This window comes from Ostrea edulis, chromosome 5 (genome assembly GCF_947568905.1).
Source record: "Ostrea edulis chromosome 5, xbOstEdul1.1, whole genome shotgun sequence".
NCBI classification, from domain to species: domain Eukaryota; kingdom Metazoa; phylum Mollusca; class Bivalvia; order Ostreida; family Ostreidae; genus Ostrea; species Ostrea edulis.
The window spans coordinates 73,246,558-73,260,740 of NC_079168.1; the positions used below are offsets into that span (position 1 = coordinate 73,246,558).

Here is a 14,183-nt window from a genome sequence, read left to right on the forward strand (position 1 = left end):
GCACATTAAACACAAACTACGTCACGTACTGAAACCCCCAAATTAAAATCTTACAAATGCATGATTACAAATATTTAAAAACAATAGAATCGGAAAAAACCCCAGGAGACGAGTATTAGGATGAACACAGCGTTACAAACAATGTCAAATACATTAAGTTCGATTTCGATTGGTTATAGCACATCAAAATAGGCAGTCAATTGCTTTTCCCAATATCAGTATGAACGATATTCCGATATTCTTTTGTGTGAAATGATGCTTTTTTAGGTCTGTGAATTACCTACAGTAACACCAAAAGATCGTCGATTTACCTTTGTTCAAAAATTAATTCATCTCCATCTGCTTGTGGTAAATATTGCGATAAGCTGTTGTATTCTTTTTTAACCAATAAAGCGCCCCTGTCACATAGCAGACGATCAATAAGGGAGTGACGGAGATGTAGATGTATAGATGGGGACGCCGAAGACACGATAGTCGACATTTAGAAATGGCGCGAGTTGGACTTCTGGAATGCTTCTTGCTTCTTGTGTTACAGGATAGATATCTACTAGTGCATGCAGGTAAAGGGTTATGTTTTATTCTATGAAAAGCTAAACGAAGCAACATGTGGAATAATTGCAATTTAACATAAATATATCTTTAAGGGTATTTGGTAAAATTGTTTAAAATGGGGAAAAGATTATGAAACTAAGCTAAAACTCCAAATTAAAAACGAAGTCTATATAACCATGAAGATTAACCACGGTTCCCGTTGAACTTGTTTGTCCTTTGCAAATAACCAAAGCTTGATTAGTATCACACCGTAGTCCTTCGGCAGCACCAGGCATTGATTGCAATGAAATCGTTCTAATTAAAGTAAAGTTGGGTTGAAAATTCTTTGGTTTTTATGTCTGCAATTTGTAGAGATACGTAGTATCCAGGATATACAATGTAATATTTCAGAAGTGTATGAAAGTGTTGTTACCAAAATTTTCAAAATAGAATTAACCACCCCACTCCAAATATAATCTTAATTTGTTCTTTACACATAAAAAATGATAAAGATAAATAAATGATTAAGGAATTGATGAAATCTCTAGTGCAGGCCTATTCAGTGATAAGTTTTAGCTATCAATTACACCTCACTGGTTAAAAGATTGTAAGATACAGTGCTCAAACGATGTTTTAAATTTTTCATTTATTGTCTACCTACATTCTGTTCCAAATAAATAATGCATGGAGGAAATTATAAATTTTACAAGTTCCTCGATTCCCTTTATACGTTATGATATTCCCTCTTCTCTGAACCGAGAGCTCCATCATTTACGAGAGTCCAGCGAGATTTCTTTCACTGACTTCTATCCTAGTCAGGAATATGAATTCCAACATGTTTTTCTTGTTACATTATGCAATGGCAACATTTTTATCCAGTGCTAGAGTGAGTCTTGCACCATCGAATTTATTTATCAAGAGTTTCAAAGTAATTGCACAAGCATGCAATCTCTTTGTTGAAGAACGAAATGTATAACTGGAATCTTTCATCTTTTTCATTTGCCTGTCGTGTTGTAAATTTATGATTCCATTAGCAATTTAAGGTACCAGAATCTGATATTACAGACATATAATTCACGTTCTCTGGATACTTAGATGATAACACAACCGAATACTAATTATGCCTAGTTATATTTTCCATATAAGAAATGAGAAGACAACAATGTCCTTATAAGGCAACTAGAACAGAGTATGTCACAAATCAACAAATATCTGGTTTCCATGATTCAGTAGTTTACCCCTAACTTCATTTATCTTTTAACTTGTTGTGACATTGAAAGTCCATGATATTTCAACGATCAATAATACAAACCATTCATCCGGTACGTTAACTTTCGTAAAGTGACGTTTTTCAGGTCTTTTTTTTTTTTTTTGGTTTTATTTTGAAATGCTATATGTATTTGAAGCATGAAGATGACAGTGACCAAACCATTTTCGTTTTCTGTCTAATATTTTTGTATTCTAAACGAATGTAAAATACAATTATGATTATCACCCAATAATTCAGAGAATTATATTATTGATATTGGCGGTGGTTTATTTTAAATAGGTAAATCAATTGCATTGTTCACTCCTACAGTACAAAATGCCGTCTTTTGTGTGTTTCTCAATATGCGGAATACACAACATATGTCCGTCGCTTTGTGTCTGTGGCATGGCTGTTCAAAATCCCGTTAACAACACGTGTATTGTTACCAACACTATATGGTTTATTAATCGATAAACACAAGGAAAAATATAATTACATTATTCTTTGTATGACTAGATATTTAATTATTTCATAGCAGATTTTTAAAAATTTCTCTGAGGAAGCGAGAAGGCATTTCTGTCTCATGTTTACGTGTTGTGAAATATTTTGGTAATGATGATCTGAACGTTATTATCTCGCATCATAATGATAGATTCTGTCTTGAATACCATTTATTCACCATGTGTTGTAGAGAGAAGATCCTAAAATCCTCCAAATAATCCTCTCCAATATATTCTACTTTATTTACGTCAGCTTAGTCCTCTCCTCCTGCACATAATACCGTCTTCATTTACAAAACGAACCGAACTTTCGTTACAGGTGACCTAATTAATGTTACACTTATCCACAAATCCATAATTTAATTAATCTAGAATCTTTGGGACCAGAATTATATAAGTTTTCTATTTACAAAACGAACCAACCTTTCTTTATAGATGACCTAATTAATATTACACTAATCCACAAATCCATAATTTAATTAATCTAGAATCTTTGGGACCAGAATTATATAAGTTTTCTATTTACAAAACGAACCGACCTTTCTTTATAGATGACCTAATTAATATTACACTAATCCACAAATCCATAATTTAATTAATCTAGAATCTTTGGGACCAGAATTATATAAGTTTTCTATTTACAAAACGAACCGACCTTTCTTTATAGATGACCTAATTAATATTACACTAATCCACAAATCCATAATTTAATTAATCTAGAATCTTTGGGACCAGAATTATATAAGTTTTCTATTTACAAAACGAACTGACCTTTCTTTATAGATGACCTAATTAATATTACACTAATCCACAAATCCATAATTTAATTAATCTAGAATCTTTGGGACCAGAATTATATAAGTTTTCTATTTACAAAACGAACTGACCTTTCTTTATAGATGACCTAATTAATATTACATTAATCCACAAATCCATAATTTAATTAATCTAGAATCTTTGGGACCAGAATTATATAAGTTTTCTATTTACAAAACGAACCAACCTTTTTTTATAGATGACCTAATTAATATTACACTAATCCACAAATCCATAATTTAATTAATCTAGAACCTTTGGGACCAGGTTGATATAAGTTTTCTATTTACAAAAACAACCGACCTTTCTTTATAAATGACCTAATTAATATTACACTAACACACAAATCCATAATTTAATTAATCTAGAATCTTTGGGACCAGAAATATATAAGTTTTCTATTTTATGTGAGAAAAATTCAAAGGTTCCCAAAAACATTCCTGCGCATATACAACTGTACTACCATTACCAGCATTTATCACTGTCTAAATTCTATGTTAAGTCCATTTGTGTGAAGGTGTTTCTTCCTCATTTTACCGATAGCCCATAAAAAAAACACCACAGAGTGTATTGATGATCACAATCATTCCTTGCGTTAACGAATTGCAAATAAATATTGTAAATACGTCCATCCTACACATGGGAAGACTAGGTCTCTGATTAATTAAACCTTTTAAAAGTCACCTTTTAGCTAATGCATGACATCCAGTGGGAAGAGATTGCAGGGAAGACTCCATCATAATGAAACACCATACAGAACGAAGCTTTATAAACCTCCTCTTTATCAAATAAAACAGCTGCAGATATCATTCATAGGACCCGTCGTACTGTTTAATAATAAAAACAAAGCAATATAGTATCATGAAACCTTATTTATCATTTTTAAGACACAGGTAAATCAAGGAGCAATTTTAAGTACATGTATGTATATGTCTCAGATACTTTTGAAAAATGCATAGAACCATCATCAGCCGAGAATCCAGGAGTCCTGTTAATTGACAAAATTTTACACTATAATGATTTTCACCGAACATTTCTTATTAAAGAAAATCAATGAATTATCTAGTAATATTATCAAGCAAGTCATGAAGGTATACGTGTTTTTATATGTATATATGTGGTAGATTCTGCAAAATAAATGCATCTATTATAAATATCGATTCTCCCGTATTCATATTGAAAGTCTTTTTATTTATTTACTTATTTATTATTATTTTTGCCGTTGTTAACTACAGTGAAAAAAATAAGTATTATTATAGGTGTTATTTCTAACATGTTTAATCGCCACAGTTATAACTGGAAAGAAATTGTGAATGTGAAGAAAACAGTGAATCTAACAGTACGATAAAATCTTGCGTTTTGTCCTTAGAATGACACATCGTTCGGAATTCCGTGAGATTCACACATATTTGATGACCGCGTCTGGTTGCCTCTCTTTTGTAGTATATGTAAGTTTACCTGGACTAGCCTAATGTTGTCGTGAACCAGCTTTTGATGTCGACCTAGACCATCTTAATGTTGACCTTATCGATTAAGGCCGACTGTAGACATCGTTACAGCTCATTGTTTAACTCCGTTGTGATCTTTTACACGTGCCATGAAATCTAATCCAATTTAAAGGTGATTGTTATTCATTTAGGTTTCATTAAATCAAAGATCAGGGTCATTGGCGCAATATATCGCGAGTAATTTTGTGATATCATCACTTTGTGTTGTAGGTGCTGTTAATTAATTGTTTAATTACGATAACTTCCTTATATGGTTTAGATTCGGGTTTTTTTATGGTGTTCTGATCAGGTCATTTTGGTACTTTGTTCCTTCGCCTATAGGACAAAACTGCGAAAGAATGAATCTGTGAGTGTAAAGTGTAAAAAATTGTAACCAACAAAGCGTAGGTGCAGAATTGCGAGGGATCGCACTATTTAAGAGGTGAATTCAAGTCGATGAATTATGAAGGGAATTGAAATTTGCAGATCCGTATAAGGATACACTTAATGTGTGTACAGTCATTGTATCAAGATCACGCAAGTTAATAAAAACAGACCCCATTTTTTCTGGTTTCACACATGTGTACCAACAACTCCCGATGGCAAAAAGTGAAGTTGCGAAGGCGAAGGGACGAAAGTGCACCTGCGAAGGAGCGATATTAATTTCACTTCGTTGCGTTTTCGCCCCGCAGTCTGACCATTTTTGATCCCTCGCAATTTCCCTCATTCACCCTAAATGCGAGGGAGTGAGTAACCTGATCGGAACACCACAATTTTGTTCGAATTTGAATCGAGGATCTCGGCGTCACTTAATTCCTAAATCCTTTGGAGAGCAGTAAGGGTAAGTTTATCCAATTGCATGTACACTGTACATGTAAACGATCTATGATGTCGCGGTACGTAGATTGTTTATACCATAATCCGGCTCCGAAGGGGATGTAAGGTTAAAGGAAAATCATGTAGACATTTTCTCAAAAAACCACAAGGTTACATTTTCTTATATCTTCATGTAAGCATAAGATTTCAATACTTTAATGCAGTGAGTTTGTGGCGCCAATATAAACCGGAAAGTTAGGATTCCCAGCCACGCAGGTGTATTCCTTAGAAACAGTGAGGTTTGTTGAATGCATCAGTTTTCTATCTATTTCAATTTAGCGATGAAGATTGCCCAAAGCATTAGGTGGTTCCTAGAGAAAAAAAACCCGAATTTGTTTCTCGCCTCGATTATTTTACATAAAATATAGCAGTCGACTTTTTGAATGCTTAGTAAGCGTGTAAACTGACATTGAGAATTTGAAATACTGATTTGAATACTTGAAATCACCAATCGTCAACATATCCGTGTCCATTAAAAGATCCTCTTACGTACATACAAGGCGCAAAACAGTTTAACACCAGCCTACCTTAAAGACATAGCTAATCGAACCTTCTTACTTAAGAGTAAAACTGCGTACTCAACAAAAACAGGCGGTCTGAAATTGTTGCAGCCACCCTATGGAACGTTTTGAATGCCCTTTGACCAAACCAGTGTCTTCTATGAATTTGTAATCTGGTGAGCGTCTTCGCATCTAAATTCGATTGTGATTCCGTTAGATGTATTGTACAAAAATTACAGATATGAATCACTCTTATGATGTAGTTCATGACATCACAATACCTCTCAAACAATAACATGTTCCAGAACATTTTTCTCTTATGAAATTCTATATGCATTTACCTTATAAATATTTTGTTTTGAAACCCCCCCAAAAAACAGCCACATTATTTTGAAATAGTAAGACATATCACGGAACTCCCTGTAAATGCTGACATTTAACAGGTTTCTTTTCTAAGATATAGGATTTTAAATTAAGGTGAATGGCAATTTCCCAAACTTTTGTGTCACAGTTTGTATTGGGAATTATAAACATGAAAAGATGACAAAGTTGAATTTCTGACAAAACATTAGATCTGAATGTAAATACGGATTGTTATAATAATTTTTTTTTTCAGAACAAATGTCAGCTCGCGAGGCCCTGGAGTATGTGGCCTATGTGGAGAGCAATAATTGTACCGTAGGAACAGGAAATTCTCTTCAGCTCCAATTTGACTCCACGGTGTGGAGTACATATGCACTCGCTGCTGTGCGAACTTCTAACTTTCTCTCAAAATTTATCACTGATAACAACAACAACATGTCTTCAGTCTCAGAAAATATACTGTACTCTCTTGTCACAAACAATGTCCATCTGGAGTCGGTGATATTCGGGTCCGCCATTGCCTTTGAGCCTGATGTCTCTCTCTCCTATCCGCTTTTCTGTCCTTACGCCTACAAAGTCACAGACAAAAACTCCACAGTGACTGTGAATGCCATCGACCTTTCCGTCTATTATAACTACACCGACCCAGAGACGGAATGGTACCACACTCTCCGTTTCCAAAACTACTCCAACATTACCATAGTGACCGACCAAGTTCAGTTCAGGTATATATGTACGCCAAATAAAGATTTTCAAGAAAAATGATGAAAAATCATTTGTTACAATTTTCTCTACTATAGTCTGTACCAGTATGATTTAAATGAAAATATATAAATCAAACGTTTGATTGTGTATTTTATGACGTCATAAGACAGCAAAAAATGAAGTCATTTACATAAAAAAAATCTCCAAACTAGAGTAGTTTGAGTTTGTTCAGAGGCTGACTGTCCACGGGCAAGTCAAAGATTGAAGGACACTCGGAACTTCTCTTCCAACCTTTATCATGAATTCATGATGATACGTTCGTGAATATATTTTTAAAAGATAATTAAGGTTATCAAAGGAATAGATGCGACATTAGTCATTCCTGACCCAAAAGGTTTAAAAGGTTCTTTGATTTATTTTGAAATTTTGTTGCTTTTGTGTTCAAATACTTGAAACAAAATGAATTATTTTAACCAAATTGACTAATGTGTTCGAATCAGATCACAAACTTTTGGACGCACGCACACGCTTTCTTTGAAAATTGTCAGAGATATCAACTGTTCAAGAAGTAATGGGTCATATGTGCAGCACAGAGTTATGATAATATTGAGATTCAATAAGGTATTTTAATTTGATTGCTGTTTAGTATGCGGTCAATACCTTTCTGTTCAGAGACAAACAGGCGGGGGGATGGGGTGCTGATTTTAGCCGTTTGAAAGAGAATGAAGGGAAATGCAGGGATTTGTGGCGTTTACATATAGTAAATTCTTGATACAGCTCTAGAATGCATAATTCAACTACTGGTATTTGATTGAATAATAGCTGTTTGAGTTTAACATCCCTTTGAGAATATTTATCTCATTTAGAGACGGTCTCGCCTTCTAGACAAATTCATGCCATCACATCTGCTATAAACTCGTATGTTATGTTTAAAATCCATGGTCAAAATTAGGTCAGACGGCTGTTATGTTCAATTGAAGTTTATTACTGTGGTTGATGCACTACAGTTATACACACAACTGTAGATCCAGTCAATACATTTACGATATAAAAAAATCATTATAACGGATGCAACATATGTCAATCAGATAAGACAGGAAATAAAAAAAAATCATGAGACCTACTAAACCGGATGTCTCATAGACACTCTCTGTAGCATCTTAAAAAACAATCGTACCTCTCGAGTACCGAAATAGAATTAATAAGATACATATATTTTGTAAGTCATTATGTGTGCAATATTGTATTCATTGCCCAAATATCGTATTTTTTTTTATTTTCCCATTCTTGCATATATTATTTTGAGCTACCATGCGACAATCTAATAACCGAAAACATTGGACTGATTTTAGCTTTCAAAGTCCATGCCTTCCTGTAATGAAATTGTGTTGTTTGCCAAAACTTCATTGTCAACAGCATAAGAATTAAAATCCAATTCTGAGCAAAGCATATTTTTGTTGATTACATTCCATTCAAACAGTTTATCAATTAAGTTAATGGTAGTTGTCGACAAGAATAGAATTACCTTACTCCAACGAGATTGTATAGAGTTCTAACTAACCATCGTACATTGCCGGTCACATCTTTTAAAATGTTTTTCTCTCGAAAATATTTCATCTTAGAAGTGGGAACTCCCTGCGGCCCGCTGTTGACGTCATCCAACCGGTGGCGAGTCTAGAAGACGGGCGATGGACCAACCCTTACTATGACTGCGGGGGCGGAAACATTTGGATGGTGACGTACTCGTCGCCATTCTTCGGACTGTCATCAGATCAGCGGTCTGTCATCTTTAGGTAATTCTCTAAGGCTCCAGTATTCTGTCGCTCCTCAAAACTTTTTGAATTCCGCTTCTAACGTTTCTTTAGTTCATCTAATATAAGCTAGGAATGAACTTTTGATTGAGTTAGGGATACTTAAACAAGGAGAAACCTATTTAAAGCTTTTATCATTTTAAACTGACAGAGTAGTATATAGATCATACAAAGTTCCCCAACAGTGATATTTGTTTTTGTTTAAAAATTCAAAGCAGATCTTTATATTTTAGATATATATATGAATATAAATCTTTTTTGAACAGCTGTTAGAATAGAACTTTTATATCTTAGATATATGTTTCGATATTAATTCTTTGGCGTTGTCAGCAAAGCTCTTTTATATTCTTAATAAATGTTTAAATTCTTTGTAGCTGACAGAACTTGATATAAGTATTTTATATTTTAGATATATATATTTTTTTATATTAATTCTTTGAAGTTAACTATTGCTACTGGGTTTGTTTTTTTTACCGGAATCTATTATTGAAAGTACTAATTCAAAATGGTTGGTGAATTAACTTTTTTTTTTTTTTTTTTTTTTTTTTTTTTGTGTTTGTTTGCATTAGAAATAATACGCACTAGGCACTAGTAATGAACAAAATGGAAGGATAAAACATGAAGCAATGCAATTCTGTCGTATATATATATATATATATATATATATATATCAGTAATTATACTGGTACATAATTTCAATTACTGAGGATTCCGAGATTTTTCTTAAAATATTTCATTTTGAAAAATTCGATGTAGAGTTAGAGATTTGTATGTCTCCTAAACAATTTTGCCTTTCCATGGTATCTGAGAATTCGATGCATTGTTGCGTATTTAGATGTTTGCTAAACAATCATACCTTTCTATTTCACCTGAGAAATGTTATGTAGAATTGAGGATTTGGAGTCATTTGTTCTGTTCTATGAGCAAAACGATGCAAATGCTAATGGACGTATGCCGTGCTTGCACAGGAAAATTCTACTATACACTAATTAAACCAAAATTAAAAGACGAAATTATACATCCTTTGAACATTAACCCAAAAAATATCGATGTTTTCTGAAGTCAGCATTCCGTACCACTAAACGAAGGACTGCAACTTGCAGTGAATGAAGAGGCCGAGAAGATCTTTTAACTGTACTCTGTTAGGTAAAGTTATTAAAATGAACGAAAACAAAATAATTACCATCATCAGAGATAAATGGATCGAGAGAGCAATACATCAGTTACATTTAATGGATATCAAACTAAATAAACGAAACATAATACTCATCAAGCATGTCTATAAAGTATCATGTAGTTCAATGACTTTAAGAAAATCACCGATGACTTCCTTGTCATTCCTTGTTTTTGGCTTTTTGTTTCTTCTCTACGTAAAACAGAATGAAATCTTAGAACAAATGATAACTCCGAATGCTTACGAGGTTCATTAGGATCGTCAGAATGATTCTTAATGAAGAAAAACTTGACAGATCATAGGAATCTTAGGACAAACATAAACACTTGATATGAAAGTATATTAAAATATATATACCTTTGATGTTTCAGAGGCGTGGCAACTATTGACATCGAACTTACCAATATAGATGTTAACCAATGCGACTCTGACTTGTCGTCTGCCAAAGGAGCCTTAGATATTTTTAGAGGAACTCACAACTGTCAACCAACTACTGTAGTAAGACAATTCAAACATAGATTTAAATTGGAGAAGCGGGACTCTAGGTGTATTTGAATTCAAGCTTACATTTTGTACAATGTATTTATAATATGAAAGCAAAGAATAGAAAGAAAACATCGAGAAAACTTGATTGTAATCCTCTCAAAGAAGCGCTTGTCTCTCAGTCACTTCATGTAACAAACGAACAACACAGTACATGCACGGCGACACGATTATTTATTATAAATACAATATGTCGACAGGGGATGCTTACTCCTTCCAGGCACCTGATCCCACCTCTGGTATATCCAGGGGTCTGTGTTTGCCCAACTCTCTATTTTGTATTCCTTAAAGGAGTTATGAGATTGATCACTGTTTGTTATCTTCACCTTTCATCTTTAACATCATTGGAAAAGCTAGACATCGTGGTCTCTACCACGATTCTTCTCATGCTTTGTTTTCTTGTTCAATATCACTGACCATTAGTTATTACCTAACACTGGAAATCAGTAGTGGTCAACCAAATGCTTTCTTGTTAAGTTGTTGGAATTTCAAGTGCGAGATAATATGTATCAGAGTTTACCAAGCGGAAGGGCCAGATGCTATTCTCGTCCTGAGCGCCAAATATAGGTCAAAATTTGTGGTACTTCACCTAAAGGTTGTGACTCTCTACACGAGTGAAAAATTCTCGAGTGGGATGTAAAACAATTTCTCTATGCTTTATTAAATATTAATACATAGGGCATTTATGTTTATTTAAGAATTCATTGCAATCTTTTTGCGTCATAAAATACTACGGTATTTCAAATGCAGTGTGCATCTTGTATGATCCTAAAGCTCTACATTCAGATGCACACTCTCAGAAGTCTCATAAAAATGGCGGAGATCTCGCAAAGTCACGTGTCGTTGATCTGAGATTACGAACTTACGTAGATTATCTCAATTCTATCGAAGTCTTGTGGACCCTTACACAGTACAGTGCGTCACATTCTGCTTGCATATCAATATGACTAATCATGACCCTGCTGTTCTTGAGAAGAATTTTTAAGGATGTTTCTTGATCATGATTTGAACAAACTTGAATCTGCATTACCTGGGGATGCTTGCATGTGAATATGACAAATTCTGATCCTGTTGTTATTGAGAAGACAATTTCGAAAGATAAAACTTTGATCCCCTATTGTGGTCCCACCCTACCCCTTGGGGGCACAATTTGATTGAGCGCGAATCTGCACTACCTGGGTAAGCTTGTAAACCAATATGGCTGATCATGGTGCTCTTATTCTTGAGAAGATCTTTAAAGATATGTTTCCCTATATCTTTGATCCCCTATTGTGGCCTCGTCCTACTCCCGGTGGGACAATTTGAACAAACTTAAATCTACATTATGTCAGGAAGCTTTTAAATAAATTTTTATTTTTCTGGCCCTGTAGTTCTTGAGAAGACCCCCACCCTATCTTTGCCTTGTCTTGAGAAGACCCCCACCCTATCTTTGCCCTGTCTTGAGAAGATCCCCCACCCTATCTTTGCCTTGTCTTGAGAAGACTCCCCACCCTATCTATGCCTTGTCTTGAGAAGACCCTCACCCTATCTTTGCCTTGTCTTGATCATGGCAATGTATACGGTGATATTGATGCACACTATTACTCATTAAATATGTTGTTGATCCTACAACCTTGCTTCCGCCATAGTTTGCGTGGATTTCTTGTAGACAAGCTTTTAAGACATTTAATTTGAAAAAAAAACCCGGGGGAAATCTGTATTGAAATGAAAATGGCACAGTAGGAAAGTAAAAATCTTCAAAACTCTGTTAGACCCAAAGTGGTATTACCCTGATTTTTTACTTAATAATCCCCATGTAACATTGTCATTTGATATTATTAAAAAGGATATTAGAACAACATGATATTGTACAAAATTCTAATCTCGAACACAATGATAAAATATTTCACCATCTGTGTATAGAAAATATTTCGCTATATGTTTGACCCCCCCCCCCCTTTTTAGCTCATATTAATCCGAGATTCCTCTGACTCTTAACCCCGCTTTTATTTTGTGACTTCTGCGGGGGAGAGTCAGAGCGGACTCCATATTGAAAAGTGGGAATTCAGCGACACCAGCTGGTATCGCTGCTTTACCTACCTCTTACAACTTTATTTCGCGGACCCATCTTCCAAGACGCGAGGATTCAGTTATCGGAAGATTATTCTACAAATACATCATGATTAATACGATGCTATCGCCGTTTAAACGATGGAATTTTGTGTTTACATGTGCTGACGTCATGCGCAAAGAAATCAAATGGCGAGGCGGCGACCTAATTCAAGTGATGCTCCATTTGTCGGTGTTAGGGCCGTTTAAACGGCGATAGCATCGTATTAATCATGATCTATTTATAGATTTATCTTCCGTTAACTGAATTCTCACGTCTTGGAAGATAGATCCGCGAAATAAAGTTGTAAGAGGTAGGTAAAGCAGCGACACCAGCTGGTGTCGCTGAATTCCCACTTTTCAATATGGAGTCCGCTCTGACTCTCCCCCGCACATGTCAAATATATAAGCGGGGGTAAGAGTCAGAGGAATCTCGGATTAAGCTCATATGTGCAAAGGCTCAAGTGAGCTTTTCTGATCTGAATTTGTCCGGCGTTTGTTGTTCAAATTGTGGACCCCGGAAGTAGGGTGAACCACAAAAAGGGATCAAAGTTTGACCTGAGGATGTATGAAAAAATCTTAAGATCAGCAGGGTCATTATTAGCCATATAACGTGCAAGCATACTTAGCGCAGATGCAGATTCTAGTGTATTCAAAATCATGATCCCCGGCTGTAGCTCCGGGGGTAGGTTGGGGCCACAATGGGGGATCAAAGTTTTACACAAGAATTTATCTTTAAATTTCTAAACATCTCATTTCTTCTCAAGAACAGCGGGGTCGTAATTAGTCATATTGATATGCAAACATACCCAGGTAGTGCAGATTTAAGTTTATTCAAATTATGATCCCTGGGTGGGGTTAGGTATGGGCTACAGTAGGGAATCAAAGTTTTACATAAGAATTTAAAAGGAAACGTCCTTAAAAATCGTCATCTCAATAATAGCAGGGTCATGATTAGTCATATTGATATGAAAGTATTTACAGGTAGTTCAAATTCAAGTTTGTTCACATCAGAGTCCCAGGGGTAGGGTGGGGCCACAAAAGGTGATAAAAAGTCAATATGAGATATACAGGACATTGATAAAACAAATTCTTTTCAAAAGCAGCAGGGACACATCGAAATCCAAATTTTCCGAAGTTGTATTGATTCAAGTTTTTTTTTATGCCCCCGTGACTATAGTCGCTGTAGCTACCTAAACAGGTTTTGATTAAGCCTTACACAACTTCATGACTTGACATCCGATGATCAAATGCTTATGTCAATTATTTTTTAATTGTTATGGATCCTGATTATCATGTTAACATAAAAAAAACCTAAAGGTTATTTTTAGATTGAATAGTTGTTATGCTCTCACAAATGTTCTAGTTTTTAAACTATAAGTCCTTCACAAAAACATCTTTTATGTCACTTTATAATACGTTATAGAGATTAAGAAAGTAATAGGATCTCTTAACTGATTTGATACGCAAGAGCTTGCAGTCTCGTTTAAAGTCAGCATTTCACAAATTCTATGGTCGTTATAACGATCTAGTTTGGCAA

The 14,183-nt window shown here is 34.7% G+C and overlaps 1 protein-coding gene across 1 annotated transcript in view; it reads left to right on the forward strand.

Annotated features, from left to right (window-relative positions):
• Nucleotides 1-474: 474 nt before the first annotated feature.
• LOC125651034 (probable G-protein coupled receptor 158) overlaps nt 475-14,183 on the forward strand; it is a 30,730-nt gene continuing 17,021 nt past the window's right edge. The window contains exons 1-4 of the mRNA XM_056165471.1: nt 475-560; nt 6,576-7,047; nt 8,650-8,820; nt 10,384-10,510. Of these exons, the coding sequence (XP_056021446.1) occupies nt 488-560; nt 6,576-7,047; nt 8,650-8,820; nt 10,384-10,510 (843 nt within the window). The 5' untranslated portion in view covers nt 475-487. The remainder of the gene's footprint in view (nt 561-6,575; nt 7,048-8,649; nt 8,821-10,383; nt 10,511-14,183) is intronic.